The sequence below is a fragment of the Gambusia affinis genome, linkage group LG01 (assembly GCF_019740435.1).
Source record: "Gambusia affinis linkage group LG01, SWU_Gaff_1.0, whole genome shotgun sequence".
Taxonomy (NCBI): domain Eukaryota; kingdom Metazoa; phylum Chordata; class Actinopteri; order Cyprinodontiformes; family Poeciliidae; genus Gambusia; species Gambusia affinis.
In genome coordinates this window covers 33,843,707-33,864,859 of record NC_057868.1, presented here as the reverse complement: position 1 = coordinate 33,864,859, position 21,153 = coordinate 33,843,707, and the positions used below count along the sequence as shown (strand labels likewise).

The 21,153-nt window shown below is 35.6% G+C and overlaps 4 protein-coding genes across 5 annotated transcripts; 1 reads left to right on the top strand and 3 right to left on the bottom strand.

The window, feature by feature from the left end:
• Window positions 1–1,952, bottom strand: oard1 (O-acyl-ADP-ribose deacylase 1). Its single transcript, XM_044120705.1, has 5 exons — window positions 1,628–1,952; window positions 1,358–1,523; window positions 1,134–1,192; window positions 936–1,048; window positions 1–797 (listed from the first exon to the last, which is right to left on the bottom strand). The coding sequence occupies exons 1-5, from the start codon at window positions 1,775–1,777 to the stop codon at window positions 653–655; spliced, it is 633 nt and encodes a 210-aa protein (XP_043976640.1). The 5' UTR covers window positions 1,778–1,952; the 3' UTR covers window positions 1–652.
• Window positions 1,953–4,354: 2,402 nt separating this feature from the next.
• On the bottom strand, window positions 4,355–6,000 carry guca1b (guanylate cyclase activator 1B). Its single transcript, XM_044115562.1, has 4 exons — window positions 5,589–6,000; window positions 5,079–5,228; window positions 4,840–4,954; window positions 4,355–4,719 (listed from the first exon to the last, which is right to left on the bottom strand). Exons 1-4 carry the CDS (start codon window positions 5,790–5,792, stop codon window positions 4,595–4,597), a joined length of 594 nt encoding a protein of 197 aa, XP_043971497.1. The 5' UTR covers window positions 5,793–6,000; the 3' UTR covers window positions 4,355–4,594.
• A 3,343-nt stretch (window positions 6,001–9,343) lies between these two features.
• LOC122828718 (serine/threonine-protein phosphatase 4 regulatory subunit 2-A-like) lies at window positions 9,344–15,743 on the bottom strand. Of its 2 annotated transcripts, none has more exons than XM_044112535.1 (9): window positions 15,608–15,743; window positions 14,595–14,676; window positions 13,826–13,996; window positions 13,169–13,262; window positions 13,017–13,054; window positions 12,846–12,920; window positions 12,599–12,745; window positions 11,617–11,891; window positions 9,344–10,510 (listed from the first exon to the last, which is right to left on the bottom strand). In XM_044112535.1, exons 1-9 carry the CDS (start codon window positions 15,639–15,641, stop codon window positions 10,215–10,217), a joined length of 1,212 nt encoding a protein of 403 aa, XP_043968470.1. In that variant the 5' UTR covers window positions 15,642–15,743; the 3' UTR covers window positions 9,344–10,214. The 2 variants fall into 2 exon arrangements, with proteins under 2 accessions (XP_043968470.1, XP_043968479.1); XM_044112544.1 differs by having other exon boundaries at window positions 12,599–12,742; window positions 15,608–15,736.
• A 382-nt stretch (window positions 15,744–16,125) lies between these two features.
• LOC122828732 (eukaryotic translation initiation factor 4E type 3-like) lies at window positions 16,126–20,938 on the top strand. The gene is made up of 7 exons (XM_044112557.1): window positions 16,126–16,274; window positions 17,036–17,108; window positions 17,301–17,395; window positions 17,969–18,029; window positions 18,106–18,172; window positions 19,154–19,309; window positions 19,414–20,938. The coding sequence occupies exons 1-7, from the start codon at window positions 16,126–16,128 to the stop codon at window positions 19,458–19,460; spliced, it is 648 nt and encodes a 215-aa protein (XP_043968492.1). The 3' UTR covers window positions 19,461–20,938.
• The last annotated feature ends 215 nt before the right edge of the window (window positions 20,939–21,153 follow it).

The window sequence follows — 21,153 nt, the reverse complement described above, 5'->3', positions numbered from 1 at the left end:
TATAAAGATACAAACAGTGCTCCAAAAGGAACATTACGCAGGTAAAATACAATAGTTATGCCTACTTTTTTTTTTTTTTGACAAAAACATTTATTGTGAAACTACACAATTCTTGAAGATTTAGCTTTCCTGTGAATCTGTAAACCAAAACTGCTGAACAGTTTGCCAACCTTGTGGAGATTTTTAATATTAACCTGAAAACACTTTTTTTCCCCAATCTTTTTGCCATGACTTTATTGCTTGTTTTTATATTTTCTATATGTGATGTATCTTGTGCAGCATTTTGTGACTTTGAAAATCACTTCATAAATAAACTTTACACACTATTTAGTTAAGACCATGGTTTCTGAGAATTAGCTTTATTTTATTTCAAAAGGATAAACTTTACCTGTTCACAGACACCATCCTCTGGTATCTGGAAAAGTAAATTCTACAATTTCCTTGCATTTCTTAGTTTTGCCACAAAACATAATTTTGGATGTTACCAAACAAGACCCAGGAATTGAACTGGACACTCTATAATGTATATCTATTTGGTTTGGAACCAAGAAGCCGCCTGCCAACTGGTAAATCTCATGACTTCATGCTTTAGGAATAATGGAGAAAAGTGCATACAGTGAACTCTGCCAATAATAATTATGAAAACCATAAATCATCGCATATTTTCCTTCATCACTGTGGTCTCTGCTTTCTTGGGCAGACTGTACACTGTTATGGTGATATCCGTCTCTTTGAAGACCTGCTCCAGTATCTGTGACACCCTTCGCCACTGCAATCGGTCCAGGCCACACCCAATTCTGAGTGGAAGACACGAGACAAACATGCCGTTTAATCATTCTCACTAAAGAAGAAGAATTAAGGGAAATTATTGAGTAAAAAAAAACCAACAAAAAAACAAAAGAGAACAGTATTTCTCCACAGTAGTTCCTACAAACCGAGGTATTGATATCCTTTTGACACCATTCTGTAAGCAATGAGACTTCATGTCTTCCAGACTCTTTCTCAGGTTGTCATATGTGGGTTTGTGGCTGGCTTTTGTCTTTGTGATCTGAGACACAAAACAGGAAAGATGCAGTTACAAGATTGAATAATAAAACAACTTTCATTATAATAATTGACCACGGTATGTTTACCAGGTAATAGATGAAACGTCGATCATGTGTCAGGACAGCACATTGCCCTGGCACCTTCTCTATTCGGACATACATAGAAAAATACAACACATTGCATGATTTAGTATCAAATGTTGGTACCAGACATTAGGTACCAACTTTACAAATAAACTTTACAAAGATGAAACTTTTTCTCCTGAAATTCTTCCCCAAACAAAGCCTTTTTAATAACTAGTCTGACTCACTCTGCTCCTTTAACGTCGACACTTCGCCGAACTTCTTCTTGAACATCACTGCTATTCCTGCCCCCATGCGGATGTCCTCACTGATGCAGTGGGCCAATGATTCGTCCCGTGGGCAAGAAAACAGGTCGCCGGTGACATACTTCAATGTCCAGCTGTCTTCTGAAAGCTAGCCACGAGGGGGCGGCGTTTAACAAGAGTTAAATAACAGCAACTGAAACTATGTGCTCTGAAACATTTAGGATTACTAAATCGTCCAACTTTAATCATTACCTGCATTTTATAAGTGGATGATGGCGCTCTGCTTTTAGAAGACACTGAAAACATTGTGTGTGGATCCTGTCTGCTGACTGGATTCAGTAGGAAAACCCGTGAAGACCTCTGCCTAAGTAAACACGTAATGCTACGGAGGACTATGTGCATGTGTTTCCGACCGAAAGACAAGTTTGGTAGTTTTCTTTCAAGTCTTAAAGTGTCTCGTTTAAGTAGCAAAACATTTAAAGCAGTTCGGAGTTTAAAAACTGCACACACAATTACCTTACACTTATCTTTACAACAGGACCAAAGCGGAGAAACGAAACACAATCTAGACTCTCGCGAGAGGAAAAACGAGTTTTTGAAAATGTGAAACGATTCGCACCATTTAAATACTAGCGCAAAAAGCGGCGCCGCCGTGAAGGCGGAGTATGCTTTCAATCTCAGCTTTGGATTTTGTGACTGGAGAGGATCCGTTAAGAGTAATACTAATATAGCCTAAGAGTATCCCCCGTTTTCCCACCGTAAATAAAGATAATTTCCTTTAGGCAAATTTACTAAGAGGTTTGGGTTTCTCTTTTTCAGCCAGATGAATCAGAACACAGACTTCCTACATCCACACTTCTTGCTGGGCCATTTGACAGTTCACTCACACTGAAATGTTTTCTGGCAACATTTCTATTTCTCAGCCCAGTCGTTTTGCCTTTATCAAAACAAAATTACAATATTTTACTGAAATCCATGTAAAATAAATAACTCCCCAAGTCAACAAGCCAAGTTTCAACTTTTTTTATTGAACAACTTTTATGCTTAATTCATAACACAATCAATAGAACACACAGTTACTGCTTTATGGCTGTAAGCAGCGATTATTGGGGCCTGCCCATAGCAATGCATAAGGAGAGCAGTGACTCAGTCACTGCCTCCATGCATTGCATGGCAGGCACCTATTGTTCTACACCCAATAGAACGTTTCTTTATTTCTTTCTTTCTTTATTTTTATTCCGTCACCCGGAATGCGGCTCGTACCGCTGCGAGCCCACCCACAAAAGTGGTATCAAAACGTGCGGCTCGATCCCGGGAGGTGTGCTATTACTTTTGGTGGGATTTGGAGTTACCATGGCGACGTAAAAAGCAAAAAAAGACCCCCAAATCACTAACGAGCTCACCAGGTGCAACTCTGGTCGTCAAGGGGACGAGGCAACCACTAAATCCTGAAAATACCCTATTTTGAGGATTTTCTGTGTCGTCATAACTTCATGTAGAAACGCCATTCAAACTTCATTTTGTAGATACGTCCGTGATCTCTTTTAAAGTGAAGACAGCACATCGATATGAATTATGGTTTGTCCACAACTTCTTTCTAAGCGACCCAAAGTTTTTGATTTTTTGAAAAATCAGAGTGTAAATGCTGCTCCGCTAGAGTGAGAGTCAGAGTGACATTTTGACCCCAAATCATTTTTTAACTAGCCCTCACGCTCACAAATATTGCATGATTGGTTTGAAACTCGGTCATGACATTGATACGCATGCCTGCTCCGGTCAAATGTTTTCAAAAATTATCTAGCGCTTACGATTTTCTCTCCAGGTGCTTCAGAGCAAAGTCATGCGCCAGGGTATCTGACAGATCTCACTGATTCACTTCCATGTATTTCTGAAAAATTTCAGACCTTGGCACACCCCTTTTTTATCTCGTCGCTGTTAATACTGTGAGTGAGGTAGAGATATGAATCGCAGACGAAAAATAGCCCTCTCATACGCTTCAAACGGTTTTCGAATATGTATTACGGTTCCCGAACAGGAAACAGTTGTTTGCAATGCTTTTTTTAGTCAAACTGGCTGGCTCAAACAGAGAATTGTCTCCCCCTGGATGTCTCACTCACAGTTGGCAGAGAGGATTATTTACCATAGCAACGGAACCCAGAGCAGGGAGAGCTGCTTAGGACTACAAATACGCATCACTGTAGTTCTAACTAGTAGTTCAGTTAAAACAGAGGAGGACTGAGCTGGCCTTTAGAACTACTTGCTGCTATGGTCTGTATATAATTCATTTAACTCAGTCACTGTTACACATGGGATGAGTTTGGCCCTTTGAAATGAAGCTTACTGAAAATTTCAAAATAAAAGCACTTGAAAATTTTTACATCAGGTAATTGCTTTTTTGAGCTTCATATGACTGATTTAATCCAATGACTGTTACACATGGGATGACTTTGACCCTTTCAAATGAAGCTTAACAAAAATTTCTAAATAAAAGCCTTGGCAATTTTTACATCATGTAATTGCTCTTTTCGGCTTTATATGACTGGTTTATCCAAAGCACTCTTACACATTGGATTAGTGTGGGCATTTAATATGAAGCTTACTGCAAATTTCAAAATAAAAGCCTCAATATGCCCCGGCAGTGCAATGATATTCTGCAGCATTATCTGTTTCTCTCAGATTAGCCTTTTAGCTTAAATAAGCTATTACCTATTTTTCAGACTTATTAGCCATGTTTAGTATACTTAATGGAGAAAGTAAATGACAGTAAACATTCTAATGATACCCCACATGCTCCTGAAAGTATTTATGCTTACATTAGCATAATTGCTAATTTTTTTAGCTAATACACTTACTTTATCATACTGAATGTTGCATGTCTAGCTTACTTAACATTCTTGTGATTCTCCACATGCTATTGATTACATTGCAGCTTTCTTTAGCATTGATGCTAATTTTTAGCATCAGAATGTTGGGTCCAAACCGACGGGCACAGTTTGGCAGGCCCCAGTTAAATTTCTTCAGGAATTTTCTAGTTTACACTGTTCTTCATTTGCACCAATGCATCACTGACTGTGCAACTGCTATAAACACATAATCCCTTCAAAATTTGCAAACTGGGTGCATCTAGGTTTTGTATTTTTTTATGCCAAAATGCCTTTTTATATTTATTTATGTACAAAATCAACATGTTCATATAATAGGTCAATGTGATTTCCAGTCTTAAAAGTTAACACTGCGTCTTCGCTCATTGATCCAGTCACCAGGATTCACATCCATCTGCAGCATCTTCATCACCCACTTGTCCCTGCGTGCTCCATCAATAAACTCATCCAGCGAGAGCTCACCTGTGTGACAAAATATAGATTTTCCATTTTTTGATGCAGTAACAATGAACGCAAGCTTTATATTTGTGTAAATGACACCAAAAACTGCCAAAAAAAATAAAAGCTGTCACAAACTCTCACCATCTCCATTTTCATCGACCAGCTCAAATATCCGGTCAACCACTTGGTCTGGGGTAAGCAGATTACATTCTTCATCCAGCTCCCCGTGGCAGGCTTTCTTTAGCCGATAGATAGACTGTAAATGACAGGAAAGGATGTCACAATGTTTTTTTTTCTTGCACATCTATTTTTAAGCAAACTTTGAAATCTCCAGCAGATGAACACTACTGCTCCTGAAAGTAATTTAATGGAAATATTACCTCCACAATTTCAAGAAGTTCTGTTTTGTCGATGCATCCACTCCCATCTTTGTCGTACATTTTGAATGTCCATTTAAGTTTATGTTCCAATTTGCCTCGAAGAACTAAGTTTAAAGCTGCTACGTATTCCAGAAAATCTATGGTGTTGTCCTGTGAAATCAGATGTTCAAATATTAAAAAATAATTGATGAAATCCTAAAGAGACAACATTGTTGCTATGCAAAATGACAAGATACATTTATTCAGAATGTCTGGAGACATTTAAGGTGACAATATCATATATTTTTTAAATTGCTTTAACCATCTACCTACAAGAAAAAATTTAAATACAGAGTAACAAAGTGCGACCCACTTTTGAGTTTTTTTGAGCTTTTCAGCTACACTTGAATTACTGTTAGACACATGCAGTGTCATCCAAACACATAAATTCTTTGATTCATTTCATGTGCACAACATGTTAACATTATTAATAGAGCAAATAATACAAGAATCGATGCCCAATGTACTTACGCCGTTCTTGTCAAAGGCTCGAAACATGTTCTCGATGTAATCTGCGGCCTCCTTGTTGTCGGTGACACCAAAAAAACTCTTGAACTCGTGCATGAATAGTGTTCCACTTGGGCATTCCACAACAAATTTCTTGTACCATTCCTGCAGCTCTGCCACATCAATTTCCTTGTCGGGGTCGTTGTCTTCGCTCAGGCGCTGACCCATGATGAGAAGATTTTCTGTAACTCTCCCGAAACTGAAATTACTTCTCACATTACAAATAACCTGTTTAAGATTTGTAGCTGCTTTGCTGCCTTCCTTCTCTGGAGATCAAAGTCTATAAATTTCAGTTCACATCAACGAAAAGGTTTCTTTAGCTTTTTGCTAATCAGCAAAAAATGAAAGTAATCAAAAAAGCATAAAGGTCCATACAAGCAGTACAGTTATTAGCCTTGTTGTTGTGGCAAATCCCTTCTGAAAGTGAGGATGAGACACAGACTGCTATGGGTCACATGGTAAAGGATTAGAAATGAAGACCTGTCAAAATCAATTAATTCATGCAATCATGAAGGGATATCCTTCTCAATCACACTAAACAAAGAAACATCTTAGCACCGTCTGTAAGCTTTGTGGACTACATCCTTAAAATAGGTTCCAGCAACATACTTTATACTATATTTAGTTTAAAATATATTTAAAGTGAATACTTTTGTTTTTTAACATCAATGTTTGGAAACCATGGTTGATAAACGTGGTTTCTCTTTTAAAGCACTAACTCTACACAGCTACACTATCCTTCACTATTTCAATAAGAATTAGAGATGAATTTGTCAATTTGTCCTTGTTGATACTTTTTCCCACTTTTCAAACAAGTCGGTTTTTATCACCTTTTCTTAACTTAACAATTTGTTGCATTTAACCTGATCATTCAAAATAAATTTCAACAAATAAATTGTGAAACCACATACTTAAGCATAACTTAATTCGTACAGGTTACAGCAATATTTAATTTCCCTTTGGGTTCAATAAAGAATTTTTGAATTTGAATTTAATTTGTAGTAGAATTTAATAAAAGCCAAATGGTGCAAAAAGTAGAATTTTGTATCCATTTGTAGAGAAGCTACTCGTTTCACACGCAACAAGTTTAAGGACAAAGGTGGATTACTGAAATTAATGAATGCATTACTGAAACATGAGGAGATGAGATGAAAACAAAGAGTCTGGTGTGGCAATTTTAATCCAGTCCCAGAATAGGAAGATCCTGATCCGTCTGATGATTCACTGAGGTCAAGTGTTCAGTTATCCTTGAAAGTCCTAATTACTATTTACATGTCTGCTGTAGTCTATCTACCTCAAGGCCACCATAAATGTGTTGATGTGAGAGGTGCTAAGTGACATAATCTCTGTGTCACACTATTGGGAATAACTTACTTTAGTGGAAAAACGACCACACTAGGTAGGCTAGGTCTGCCCCAGTCCATATACTGTATGTGCTGACAGCAGTTATAGTGATAATCTTAGCTTAGATGTGTCAAGGCCGTTGGGGAGACACTGGATGTTATCTTCTTGTGATTAAAATGATTCATACCCTCCGGTCTTACACAACCGATATTTTAAATTAACCTGTTTGCTTTCTCTCTACCAATCACCTAGCTCATATTCCCAGTGTTCGATCTATGTCTGTACCTGAGAATTGTTGTATTACTGGTTAAGTAAACTGGAAAACCTTTAAAACGAACATTTAAAGATTGAGCCTGTGGTCAATAATAGTGGAGGGAATGAAAAGCGGTGTATGATTAAAAGATTTTCTTAAATGGACATGCAGAGTTGAAGTGATCCATTTACCTACAGCAGGGGTCACCAAAGTCGGTCCTCGAGGGCCGGCATCCAGCACGTTTTAGTTCTCTCCCTGGTGGTACCAACAACCTTTTCAGCATGTCAGTGTTCTTCTTAGGCCTTCTAACGAGCCATCATCTGATTCAGGTGCATTAAACCAAGCAGAGAACTAAAACATGCAGGAGGCCGGCCCTCAAGGACCGAGTTTGGGGACCCCGGACCTACAGCATACTCCGTACTTAGTTGCTTATAAGATTTTCAAAACTCCATTCATAAATTGTGTTTATAACACACAAAGAAATATGAAATACCCAAATTTTGACTTACTTTCGAGGATGAAAAATCTTGAAAAATAAATATTTTAAACTATGCCACAGTTATTTGGATTTTTAGTTCTTCCAGAATAATCCTGTATCTGTAGAATATATATATTTTATTAATATCTACTTTACCTTTTTTTAGTTAATCAAAGTGTCTGGGAACCTTTAGTCGGTAATCCATGCATTTCTGTTTGCCTGGGGTTTAAATTTGAAGTGATACATGAAGTTAAGTCTAGTTCACTGACCTACTCTTTAAAATCAAAAAGACATAAGAACACATCCTTCTACTAAACCAGGTGAGTTTTTATTGTTTTATTAAAATAGCTTTTTTGCTACTCTATTCTTATACCTGCTTTAAATTTCTCCACAACTTTATCCTCAACTCATTTGTTTGAGGATAAACCAAATGAGTTTATCCTCAACTCATTTGTTTGAGGATAAACCAAATGAGTTTATCCTCAACTCATTTGTTTGAGGATAAACCAAATGAGTTTATCCTCAACTCATTTGGTTGAGGATAAACCAAATGAGTTTATCCTCAACTCATTTGGTTGAGGATAAACCAAATGAGTTTATCCTCAACTCATTTGGTTGAGGATAAACCAAATGAGTTTATCCTCAACTCATTTGGTTGAGGATAAACCAAATGAGTTTATCCTCAACTCATTTGGTTGAGGATAAACCAAATGAGTTTATCCTCAACTCATTTGGTTGAGGATAAACCAAATGAGTTTATCCTCAACTCATTTGGTTGAGGATAAACCAAATGAGTTTATCCTCAACTCATTTGGTTGAGGATAAACCAAATGAGTTTATCCTCAACTCATTTGGTTGAGGATAAACCAAATGAGTTTATCCTCAACTCATTTGGTTGAGGATAAAGAGACCATTTTTCCATAAATAGTCTCTAGCAAACTTCTCATGTCTTCACAGTCCTGCTGTATTTATTACTAAGCTAAAACAAATAGACTTATTACTATTCATGTGAGATCTGAAGGGAACTGCCGGAACTTAATTTTATCTAGAAGTATTTGTGTGAAGAGAGTTTAATACATGCACCCCAAACTTTTCAGATTTTCTTCTGTAAAAGAAACACCACATAAAATTGTAATAGTTTGCATCTATCACTAAAGATCTCAAAAACACATTGAATGTGGTTGCAACAATATGTGCTAAAATTCAAGAGTTTTGAAAACCTTTGCAAAACACCGTATCTTTTGCAAAGTAAAACATACAGTAAAGTAAAGGACACTGGGGGGAAAATCTTCAAATATTGCTGTCATAGAAATGCAGCATTATCATATGACAGATTATGCAAACAACTTATTTAATGGGTTTAATGAGCATCATTACTTTAATCAATTGTTGAGGTTGATGTAAACCTAAACATCACCCTATTTTGATGTTTAGGTTTAACATGAACCCTATGTTGATGTTTAAGGACGATCATTAGGTGATCATCCTCTATCGCCTAATGATAGAGGATGATTGTCCTCTATCGTGATGATAGAGGACTAATGTAAGCAAAAAGAAGATTTAGCAGCCATTTCCAGAATTCCCTCTCATTATTTTAAATGTGACAACATATTGATTTGTAAGAAAAATAAGATGCCAAACAAATTCCAATTTCAGCTTTTATTGCTTTCTGTGAATACTCTCACACAAGCTCAAGCCTTCGGTTTCCAGCAGTCAGTTTTGCAAAGAATGTGGACATGTATTACAAGACTACAAAAGCTTATTTACAGATAAGTATTGTAGAAATCTCAATTATCAAAAAAAGACAGCTGTGCAACTACGGTGTAACACAAAGAAAATAAAAGTACCTTGCATTTTGTTTCAGAGTTTGAATTGAAAATGACTACCCTTACAGCAATCCAAATTGCTCAAACAAAAGGGCTCAAACTGGCAACTTGTTGTATTGGCTTCATACGGACACGGAGCAAAACATTTTTCCAGCTTTCAAGAGTGTGAAGAGCACGATCACAGGAAATATACTTGCGATATGTGCTTCATACAAAATAAAAGCAGACATATAGGATATTTTGGTTAAAGGTGTTCTCAATCATCTCTGAACAGCATTAATACAAAAAAGAACCCTGAAACTACTGTGCTTGGCCTCAAACAACTTTGTCAAATGGTTCTCCTTGAAAATAAACACCAGATAACTAATGGAATTACTGAATACATTATCGACATTAAATTAGATGTTCAAATATAAAAATTAAGAAAGAAAAAAGGTTAGAAAAAGGTTTTGTATATTGAAAAAGGCAGTCTTTGTTATGTCGTTAAATTATCTTCCAGTTTAAATATCTGGTGACCAGTGGCCGTGAGAAGCTGAAACAGAAGAGGACATCAAGATTCTTCTAAGAAGTCTCCAAGTCCACATGTCTCTTGGTCCTGAAGCCTAATGGTCCACAGTGCTACAGATTTACCCTTGGGGTTGTATCATACAGTGTAGAAAACAAGTCAGTTGGCATTCCCGCCTTTCAAGTTAGTTGTGTTCTCCCAGTTCTAATGAGGTCTCTGCGCTGTCCGAAGTTTCAGCACCACCCTCTGTTGGCAGCTCAGGGGAATTACTGCAAGACACTTTTTCACTAGGTAACCCCTCTGCATCACTGCTGCTGCTGTTGCACAAAGCATTGTCCTGTTCGACGGTTGAATGCGTCTCTGATAGAGTCGCTTGCTCCGACTGATCCACAGAGATGTTGCTCTGAACACTGGTGGCAGCACCAGCCTCATTCAACTCTTCTTCCCTCTCAGGTGGTTCAGACGGTGTGCTGCTTTCCCCTAAGAAGAGAAGATGTCACTTTTTAGTGGTAGAATATAGTAAATATTCACAATTATTATGAAGAAATTGAACTGCAGTTAAATCAAAAATGCTTAGATTTTGTTCAATTTTATGCAAGAGGAGATTGTCAAAGGGATTACATTCTTCATTTGTTTAACAAGATTAAATAAAAATTGAAAATAATTGAAAATATATTTTAGAATTAAATTTAAAGGTGAAATTCAAATGTTAAATAGATTCATTACATATGGTGGGGTACGTTTAAAGTATTTAGTTCTGCTAATTTTTAATATTTTGGCTTGCAGCTAACAGTACATCAGGAAGATATTTCAATACAGAAATGTCAGCTTAGTGGAAACTATATCCATCTACTGCATTACAATGAATGCATAATACAGAAAGTGGAGGTTTTCCTTTTGCTTGAATTACTGCATCAATGTGATGTATAAAAAACTGCTGAGGTGTTAGGACAGTCAAAGCTGCTTTAATAGCAGCCTTTATTATTGGTTCTGATTTTTCTCAACTTAGCCTTTGCTTCATAATGCCCTTAAGGGTGTGGACATATCAGTTGATTGTTTAAAGCGGTGTTTCCCAACCCTGGTCCTCAAGGCACACTGCCCTGCATGTTTTAGGTATTTCCTTGCTTCAGTGCAGCTGATTTCAATTGATGACTGATTAACAGGCGTTTGTTGAACTGCAATCAGTTGAATCAGGCACATTAAAGCAGGGAAACCTCTGAAACATGTAGGACAGTGTGCCTTGAGGACCAGGGTTGGGAAACACTGGTTTAAAGTACTTTCCAGTTCAATTTCCATTACTATGCTTGGAAAGAGCCCACTAAATCTGTACAGAAGAGGAATTTGACTTTTAAATTGAATTACTGTAATAAACTTTTTGATGAGATTCTAATTTACTGGAGATGCATCTGTACATGAACCAGCTAACTGTTTATGTCCACCCATATATTAGTCACACTTGTGCTCTAAAAAAATAATGTTTGTGCACTGTGAAGTAACATATTTTTAATGTGTCTTAAACAACACGATCCTGCTGTTAAGTGTTCTTAAGTACAAATTAGCCTAAGTAAGGATGAATTCACACCTACCATGACTGTCTGATTTACAGGGTGTGTCATGAAATGTTTCACTGCTGCTCTCTTGACCGCAAGTATCTTCCTCTGACTCTGGTGTGTCTGATGAACTCTCTGGTTCTTTATGACAAGATGACTCATCTTCTTCTCTTTCTGTTTCGTCATCATATTCACCAGTCTTCCGTTTCTTGGCCTCCTGTTTGTCACAATCAGATTCTTCGTCTTCTTCTCGATGTTTGTGCTTTATTCCATGTTTTGGTTTCGCCTCGTCTTCTGAAGGTGTTGTTTCACTGTCACAAACAATAAATCTGTTGGTAATGTTTATAGGTTTTGGCTTTTATAAGATGTAGTCTTAACTTAGCAAAATGTTGTTACTAATGTGAGGACTTGGCTTTACACAGTCTCCTCACAGTGAATATACAGTCTTTTCCATACTCACTTACTGGTATCCCTAGTAAATGTTATTAAATAGGATTATTTTGCAAAGATAATTTCACACATAATTCTGAAATATTCAATCTTTAATCCATGTACATTTACTCATCAGAAGTAAGGATCAAATGTTATGAAAAAAGTGTCATTACATACATGCCACTTACTTTCACCCCTTACAATTTCTGCAAAATAAGCATAACTGAAGCCTTTTAATGGACAATTTCCTATTTCTTTGGAATAAAATCCAAAATGGGATGTAGAAGCCCTTTTTTGTCTTTGCTATTTTTCAAAGTGGGGAAAAAGGAACATGATGTGCAAAAAGAAATGCTTAAGATAGAAAATGGCTGTTCATCATAAACATGAGCAGCCATTATTACAGAGACAATAATGAACAAGATTAAAAACGTGTAAAACACCTCATGTTATGGTGGAGCATCTGTGATGAATTGCTTAAAACAATTATCTCTTAGCTTTTCTTTCTAAACTCTTCTTTCTACACATCTTTATCATGAATATCAATATACACGGCGGATGCTGTACTACACATTGACTCATAATTTACCTGGAATGCTGCTCCTCTGTTTCAGTGATTCCATCTGGCTCTTTAGTGGCTGGACACTCTGGGAGCCCGTTGGTGGAAAGTGAAGACGATGACAGCTTTGGTCTGGTGAGTGTTTTTGACAAACTTGGCCCATTCACATTTCGACTGCTGAAGAAGACGACAACAAACAGACAAATATCTACACATTCAGGAGTCTGTTTTTTTCTTAAAAGAAATATCAGTTATTGAAATGAGCAATTATCCACACCTTTCTGAATATAGAGATGGGTTTCCAAGAAACATTACTCCATTCATTCTATTCATAGTCGATGTCCCATTTTTCCTTTCAAGGAAGTAAAAAAAAAAAAAAAACATTTATCATTAATTTTACATTAATATTTGTAGCTGTTACAACTAACTTAGCAGCTGATTTACTTACTCTGATGTGGGGTGCAGATAGCTTACCACCATTACGTTCTACAGTAAACAAAAGAAAATAAAAATACAGTTCAAAGCAACAGACTGCATTTATATGCATTACATAGAACCAATGTACAGAATTTAGGCCTTAAAAAGTTAACTGTATCTCACCTTTTCCAGACCTCTGAGAAACTTGTCTGTACCCGTGTAATTACGCTTGGGATCTGTAAGCAGCTCACACAGCCGCTGAATGGTGAATGGGATCCTGGAAAGGTTTTCAGAGACATAAGTAAAAGTAATAAATAGACATCTCGCTCCCAGCATCAGAACTGTTTAAAAAAATGGCTTCTAAGCATAGATGGATGATGAAAAATGCGGAACTAACCTATAAAAACAAGGTAAAAATTTTTTTGAATAAAACACCCCCTTACCAACCTCCTGCCAACAATCTTTTTTGTAACATGAGGTGTAAAAACTTTTTAATGGTTATTGTTGCAGTTCTCATGAAAAAGATCAATAAAAACATAACACCACTTGCAATATGAACCATTATTGATAAACCTTTCAATTATCACAGTCCAGTGTTAAACATGTAATCCGTGTGAATTCATTATACCTGGAATATAACAGCAAATACATATCGCATTGCAAAGACCCATATGTGATAATAATAACTTGAAAAACACCGTCATCACAATGATGACATAATTGCAATATATTGTGCTTCCTTACAACAAAGCATTAACTTTATTATCTATTATCAGGAAAGTTTGTAATTTATTGATTCTTTTCCCCAGTTGCAGAGTATTTATATCATGCTTCACTCACCCATTATAACCATCCACAATCTTTAAGATCCTTTTCTTCATTTCTTCAAAGGGAATATATTCCACATTGGGATTGTGAGAGTCTCTCTCCTCTGGCATTGAAGCATGAAAATCCTCCATCACTTTATCCAGCTTAAATAAAAAGTATGTTTTGAACTGTGACCATGGGATCCTAAAAGGAATACGTAATATTAGAAAAAGTACAAATAATAAGTAATTATATATGTTCAGGTCTACAATGTGTGCACAGTTAGGTAAGTCTTATTGGATTGCTTTTATAAATCACCATCTACCGTGCTCTTGACTAATCCGAAATGTTAGTAAACATGACATGAATTTTTAAGAAAGTAAAAATGAGGTTTGGACTTTGTTAGAAAAATATCTATTTATGTGCAATTATCAGGCAGATATTACCGTGGAGAATTCAACTAAACGAAAAACACATGTTTTCCCATCTCTTTTTATTTTCATTGCTTCAGTGCTTAAGTGACTGAACCCATTTCGCCTAAAAATAACTGCCTAATAATGAACACTTTAATATATAGTGTTGACCTCCTTCAGCCACACATTCATTACGCAGATAGATATCATATGCCATTTTTAAATTCATTTAGAATTCAAGTTCATCTACCTTGAAGTTAAAAAAACTAAGTCTAAAAATGATCTTATGATCAAAATACTCACTTGTCTATGCCTAATAATTGTGAACACAGTGCAATGAAAACAAAGACTTTATGCTAATTGTTTCAGATTTGCAAGTTCCTACTTACATTGGTTGTCCTGTTTTGGCGACATGACACAGAAATTGCTCTAGAGAGGGACAGGTCTCCTTCTTCCCTCTTTTATCAAAATCTGTAAACAGTCACAGTGAGTAAAAAGAGTATAACTATTTATTATTAAAATTCATTCAACTGTATAACAGAGCACATCAGAAGATACTGAAAATAAATCTAAAAGACAACAATTGTAAGTGTATATCAAAATCTAAAAATAGCATCTAAAAGTTCCTTTAAAACACACACACACTATATTTCAGTTATCTATTTTTGTTAATTGTATTACAGCTGATAAAAAACCTTCTATTTAGTTTCTCAGAAACATTTACGAGACCAATAAAAAAAGTAGCCTGAAAATTTGATTTATTCTTCAGAGTTTTCATTTGCTGTTAGCCATAATCACTAAAAATAAAAACATATATTACCAAGAAATATTTACATAAGTTTTACTTTAAGGACTGAGTAACTAAAATATATAAGCTTTATTGACAGTCAAAAAGCAGCCCGTGAAACTTTTTGAAATTAATTTTACTTTCAAACCACAACTGCCACACACAACACAAAATGGCATTAGGTTAATAATTTCAACTACTCTTTTCTTGAAATAGGAAAACATAAATAGCTGAGGGGAAAACACAAACACAAATAGATACAAATTAAAATAACCACATTACTTTCAAATTAAAGTTAGCAGTTTATTGCTAGCAGTATGTTCCTGAGCTAGCTGTTTACATAACCGTCTCAGATGGTACATAAACGGGTTAAAAGTGTGGAATATGACGGACTTGTTCCTACCAAAAGGTACTTGTAAAGCAGCCAAGACAAACTAAAGATAACACTTCATTACCTAAGAATATTCTTACATTTTTCATAAAAAGCTGCATTTCGTAGAGTAACGTGCGTTACGTAGTTAGCAAATAATACCGATTTATCATGGGGGGAAAACACTTAATTTAAAAATTTTTAAAAAACGAATTATTATTTTTTTTCATAAATGTAAACATTGCCTTGAAACGCTTCCAATATTGCGTCGATATCCATAGCTGTGTCCAGTCCTCAGGCAGAAAATGCTTGTTGGTTAGCAGAACAGCTAGCAGGTAGCAATCCAACAAAGCTGCTGGCAGTGCAGAACTGCGCATGTCTGCTATTACGTTTGCACTTTTGAGGAAGAGAGATGGAGATCAACAAAGGTCTTTATGCAACTTGGTGTTAAAAATAAATCCGCGTAGTTCAAGAACATCTTGATCCAATAACCCGAATAACTATATTTGCATTTTCAGGCATGTCGTGACTTTGGCAATAGAAGTTTCGACATCTGTCTGGTGTTTTGTGGGCTGGCGGTTATAGAGCGTCTTTTCTGCTAACTGGGGATTCGACCAATGACTCATCAGCTGGTCTGGGATAAATTTACCCAGGGAATCCATATATATGTATAAACAGCCATAACTCCGGAGAAACGCCTGCGTGGGAATCCTGCTCTATGATAGTTCTCCAATACAAAGTTATTCGGTTTTCATAGTTAATAATGGCAGTGCCATTAGCTGCCTTACAACTTAGCTCACCACCAAGCCTGGAGAAAAACATTCATATCAGCGACAGAGATTTAGAAAAAATTTCACACACTGAAAATGACATTTTGCCATTACATTCACCCTGGACTTTCTGGCTTGATAGGTAAGAAAAAATTTAAATTCTCCAAACTGCTTTGTTATAAAACTGTTGTCTGTGACAAGTGAGCGAACTCTTTCGAATTGATTGAGTCTTCCAAGGAACAAAGAAAAACAGACCTAGAATTTACCTTTGTTGTCCACTTATAAGATTATTGGAAGAGGTGGAAAAATGTTTTTTTCTTAAAAAAAAAACAAAACAAAAAAAAACATTTTTATATAATATACAACTGTGAGAAATAACAAATATTTTGTATATGTTAAACAAAATAACATTACAACACAAACTGTAATTTGAAACTATTAGTAACTAAAAATAAATCCAGAAGTAGAAATCAGGTCAGTGTCCGTTTTCATAAGCACTGCATATTGTTCTTGCTGAGTCATTGCTGGTGTCTCTGTTCCATTTAAGTTTTAGCAACAAAGCTTTTGTGGGTCAAGTTCTTATTAACTGTTGGGGGTGGGGGGGAATAAAAGTCACCTTTTCTGTATAATGTTATGTAATCAGAACAGTGTTGATTTCAAGCAACATGCTCTATGTGTACATGTTAGTGGAGCATAGGGGAGGCAGTGTTAAAATGGGGTCAGTCCTGTTTACTGGGTTGTTAGTCATCTGACTCCCTCCCACCCTACCACTGCTCTAATTTATCTGCACAGAGGGCAGCCATGGTATATCGAAACAAAAAAATTGCAAAGAAAGTCATTTAAACCTGTTCACATTTAAAATAAAATATACTTACAGAAATTTGATTTGTCTTTTTTGGTAAGATCTCTACCAGGTACAACAGCAGCTGAGTGCGAGTCAAACCTGAAGAAAATCTACACAGTGGAGACTGTTCAGGTAAGAAGGCTATTTTTAGTAAGTTTCAGTCACAATTTAATCATGTATGGAAAAAAACTAAGTCTGATTTAGAGTTTTAGTTATTTGCTGTAATAATAAAAGTGTTATAAGGTCAGTCAGTCATATTTGTTTTGACTGTTGTTGATGTCAAACATTAACCTGCTTTCTCTTTTCCCCTCGGAAATGTAACAGAACTTTTGGCGAGTTTACAACAACATCCCAAGTGTTTCCAGCTTGCCTTTGAGATGTAGCTATCATCTGATGAGGGGAGAAAGGAAGCCACTCTGGTGAGTTCTGCTGGCATGGTCAAATTAGATAAACGTTAAAGACATCTGATCACCAGAAGACATCTATGAGCTATTAGGTTATGCTGTGTGTCAACGCTCCTTAATATGTTGGATATTACTCTGAGTGAAGAAGTATTTGAAGTTTTTGAAGTGATGGATGCATTCAGGCTGCGAGAAAGTGAGCTGCATCAAATAGCAGGAAGCTTGAACAGAATAGAGACAAGTTTCTCTATTTTATCCTTTCAAACTTTCAACTTAGTCTGTCATGGAATATGTTGGATTTGGAAAAGCTGCCAGCTTTTTGGAAATTTTAAGAGTTGAGACAAGGATCTATACAGTAAAGATCAAAATTATTCATACCACTTGCCAATTTAGATTTAGAATTATTTCCTAAAATAATTCTAAATCGAAGAAGTTTGTTTCAGATAGGAAATGAGACACACATCACTTTAAAGTTGACAAAAATCAGCGGTTGGGATATGGGAAAATAAAAAAAATATATGGGTGCGCTTGCATTTTTACCATGCTTGCCAATATGAATATTTGCTCATGTTCCTTCTGGTTTGCATACAGGGAAGAAGAAAGCAATGCTAAAGGCGGTGTTTGGAAAATGAAAGTGCCCAAAGAGTGTACGGTAAGAGAAATAACACTTTTTTACTTAACATGCAAGTTGATTTCTTTGTTTACTAAATCTTCCCTTTTATTTACAGTCTTCTGTGTGGAAGGAGTTGCTATTGGCCACAATTGGAGAACAGTTCAGCGATTATTGTGCTTCAGGTAAATGTCTTTGAATAAATAAATTCAATGCTGAAATAAAGGGCTTAAAGTTAATTTATGATTTGAAATGGTGAGTTCTAGCAGTTGTTATAATGTCCAGTCCTGTTTTATCCAGTTATTTTTAATGTGGTCAGATTCAGCATATTACTCACTAAATATCACTTTGTAAAAGCTCTGTAAGGGAAAGAGTTAAAACTTCATAAGAAGGCACACCTAGTGAAGTTATATAAATTGCCTTAAAACAACGTATCCAACAAATTCTAAATACAATTTATTTAATAATAACCTTTAGTCATTTATGTAGAATGCACCCGAAGCATGTTAAGACATACTTTTATTTTCTGCGTTACTAAAACAGCTGTGGAACATTCATTTGCAATCAGTTACTTCCTTTTCAATGTAATGTGACACTAGAGACATTGTGGAGGCCAGGTTAATGTGTGAGGTATTCAGTTACTGTCAAACTTATTTGTTTAATTGATAGTTTGATGGGTTAATTTGTTTAATTTAACTGCTCATGTAAAGAACGCGAGAAACTGGAATAAATTTTTTGTTTTACAACTTTGCATCGAAGCGCTGTGGAAGTTTTTTCTTTTTTCCTCTTCAAAGACACGAGTAAATCAGCGACATTAACCTTGTGGCAGTACAGACATAATAGGGAAATGCATAAAAACAAGCCATTTATAAATTTAAATTAGCTTCATTTACCTAGCAAAACTCTAAACATGCTGTGTAATGTTTACCTAAATTTAGAGTATAACCAGTATCAATCCAAATACAAAGACTTGGGGAACTTAGTATCTGGTATTTGGACAGATTTTTTTTAGATGAATAAACTTTGAACAATCATGTTTTAACTGGGATACTTCTCTTACATAAAACATTAAATTTTTCAAAAGTGGATGTTGTTAATGTCTTTATTGCACCAGGAGTCTGTCTTATTGTATGTTTCTAATGCCCCTTTTTCATTTATGTGTACAGGAGATGAGGTAGTTGGGGTCAGCATCAGCGTACGGGACAGAGAAGACATCGTTCAGGTCTGGAATGGGAACTCTTCCTGTGCCGACGAGTCAAACATCTTGGGAAAGATCTATGAGCTCCTCCCTCAGACACCTTTTAAAGCTGTTTTTTATAAACGTGAGTATTTTCTTTCTATTAAACGTTGTCTTCTGTTCATTTTTAATAGTACACTTTTGAGTATTTTGCTTACCTTCTCCTCTAACATCTTCTATTATCTTTAGCACACAAGGAGCACCATGCTTTCGAAGGAGGTCGAACAAGACACTAAATATTTTGCACATTAGATGTTTTCAGTTGTGCAACAATCTTCTCTGCTGATAAAGTTATTACAGACTACTCAGGTAGACTACAAGTTGTTATAGTTTCTCTTAAGTACCTCAATTTAGCCCAAGTATTTTCTATCAGTAGAAATTCATTTCATCTGAGCATCACTGACATTTAAAAAAAATTACAGTTTATGGAGTAGTTTAGTTTTATGGTATCTTCGAATGTATTTCTGTTTTTATTGCACTGTAAAGTTTTATAAACGCAAAATAGATCTGTCAGTTTTAGATAATCTCTGACATCCAATGTGTCGTTAACCTAGCATAGATCTTTTTGATGTAATTAACGACAGGTACTGCTGATTTGTATTAAACAAATGATCTAAGATGATACAGCTACATAATACATAGGTGATACGTTCTGCAAAATTTCTTTTTGAGTTATATTTAGGAAAATGTCACATGCACTACAGATGGAAATCCTTTGTACCATGTATCATCTTCCTTGTGTTGGATTTTTGTGCAAAGGAACATGCCATTCTTAGAATATGTAGCAAAACCCAAAACATGCTGTGTAATGTTTACCTAAACCTTACACACAGTAATCTCCATGCACAAAAACCTTGATTACATTCTTGGAAATATATGCAATTACTTTTAACTAGTAGAATGTTCTTTGTTCTAGTTGCCATTTTTGCTCTAAATTAAGCACCTTGTTTCATTTTTTTATCTGTGTGCAAGAAATCTGATAATTATGGGACATTGTGATACTGGAGACCTAATACACTTTGGTTTTGTGTCACATTTTGATGGCATGAGAAGTTTCTCTGCTTGTTTTTTTTTTTTTTGTAATAGTTCAAAATGTTGTTGTCAAAGGGGTTCTCTGTTTTTAATTGACTTCTGTTCAGATTAAAATTCTAACTGATCCTTGGAGAAAAAACTGAGAAACTTGTGCAGTTAACTGTCACAGGAGTTGTTCATATCTTATGTTGCTGGCTGTAGGTGTATAAAGTAAAATGAAAAAATCAAAGATTACTGGTTGCTTCAACACAAAATCTCCTGCAGTTTCTCTGATATTCATAAGTGTGGATTTCATTCCAAGTAGTATGACTAACACTGTACTTTTGTTTCCTACGAGCAGGTACAGCAAAAACATACATCAACAAAAACAAATAAAATTTAATACAACACACTTAATCAAACTTAACTTCATTTTGTCTTTGTTAGTAATTCATATGCTCATTCAAATGTACACTGTTGTTAAGAACAATAATGTTCTTGTCCTGCACATATATACTGCTGACAGATGACTTCAGATCAAAGATCTTGTAACTGATTGTTAATCTCAAATTGTGCCTTGTTTATTGATTGTTTACGATGTTAAAGTTCTCCCTATTTGTGGTTTAATTGTGCACCTATTCATGTTTCACTGTTAGATTTTCATGTGTTGGAAATGGAAACAATAAAGATTTCTGAACTTTTATTCATTATTGTTTGGAATATTGTGTGAAAAGTTACTGTATTTAAAACATTATAATTGGGATGTTTCCTTTTCAAACTTGGGGGGTGGAGGGATAAAATAAAAAAAAGAAACCAAGGGCATTTACACTGAGATGTAGGTAATGTTTTTATATTTATGTGCTTGCTATTAACAATAGTAAAATAATACTCCATTTTAAACAGCATGTGCCTTGATAA

Coding starts and splice junctions, on each gene's coding strand:
- oard1 (XM_044120705.1), bottom strand. CDS start 1,777: ATGCACATAGTCCTCCGTAGCATTACGTGTTTACTTAGGCAGAGGTCT. Junction 1,193..1,357: donor GTCGACGTTAAAGGAGCAGA/GTGAGTCAGACT, acceptor ATGTCCGAATAG/AGAAGGTGCCAGGGCAATGT. Junction 1,049..1,133: donor GACGTTTCATCTATTACCTG/GTAAACATACCG, acceptor TTTGTGTCTCAG/ATCACAAAGACAAAAGCCAG.
- guca1b (XM_044115562.1), bottom strand. CDS start 5,792: ATGGGTCAGCGCCTGAGCGAAGACAACGACCCCGACAAGGAAATTGAT. Junction 4,955..5,078: donor AACTTCTTGAAATTGTGGAG/GTAATATTTCCA, acceptor TGTCATTTACAG/TCTATCTATCGGCTAAAGAA. Junction 4,720..4,839: donor GGTCGATGAAAATGGAGATG/GTGAGAGTTTGT, acceptor TTTGTCACACAG/GTGAGCTCTCGCTGGATGAG.
- LOC122828718 (XM_044112535.1), bottom strand. CDS start 15,641: ATGGATATCGACGCAATATTGGAAGCGTTTCAAG. Junction 13,997..14,594: donor GCCAAAACAGGACAACCAAT/GTAAGTAGGAAC, acceptor TATTCCTTTTAG/GATCCCATGGTCACAGTTCA. Junction 11,892..12,598: donor ACAGAGGAGCAGCATTCCAG/GTAAATTATGAG, acceptor TGTTTGTGACAG/TGAAACAACACCTTCAGAAG.
- LOC122828732 (XM_044112557.1), top strand. CDS start 16,126: ATGGCAGTGCCATTAGCTGCCTTACAACTTAGCTCACCACCAAGCCTG. Junction 18,173..19,153: donor CAGCGATTATTGTGCTTCAG/GTAAATGTCTTT, acceptor TTATGTGTACAG/GAGATGAGGTAGTTGGGGTC. Junction 19,310..19,413: donor TAAAGCTGTTTTTTATAAAC/GTGAGTATTTTC, acceptor TATTATCTTTAG/CACACAAGGAGCACCATGCT.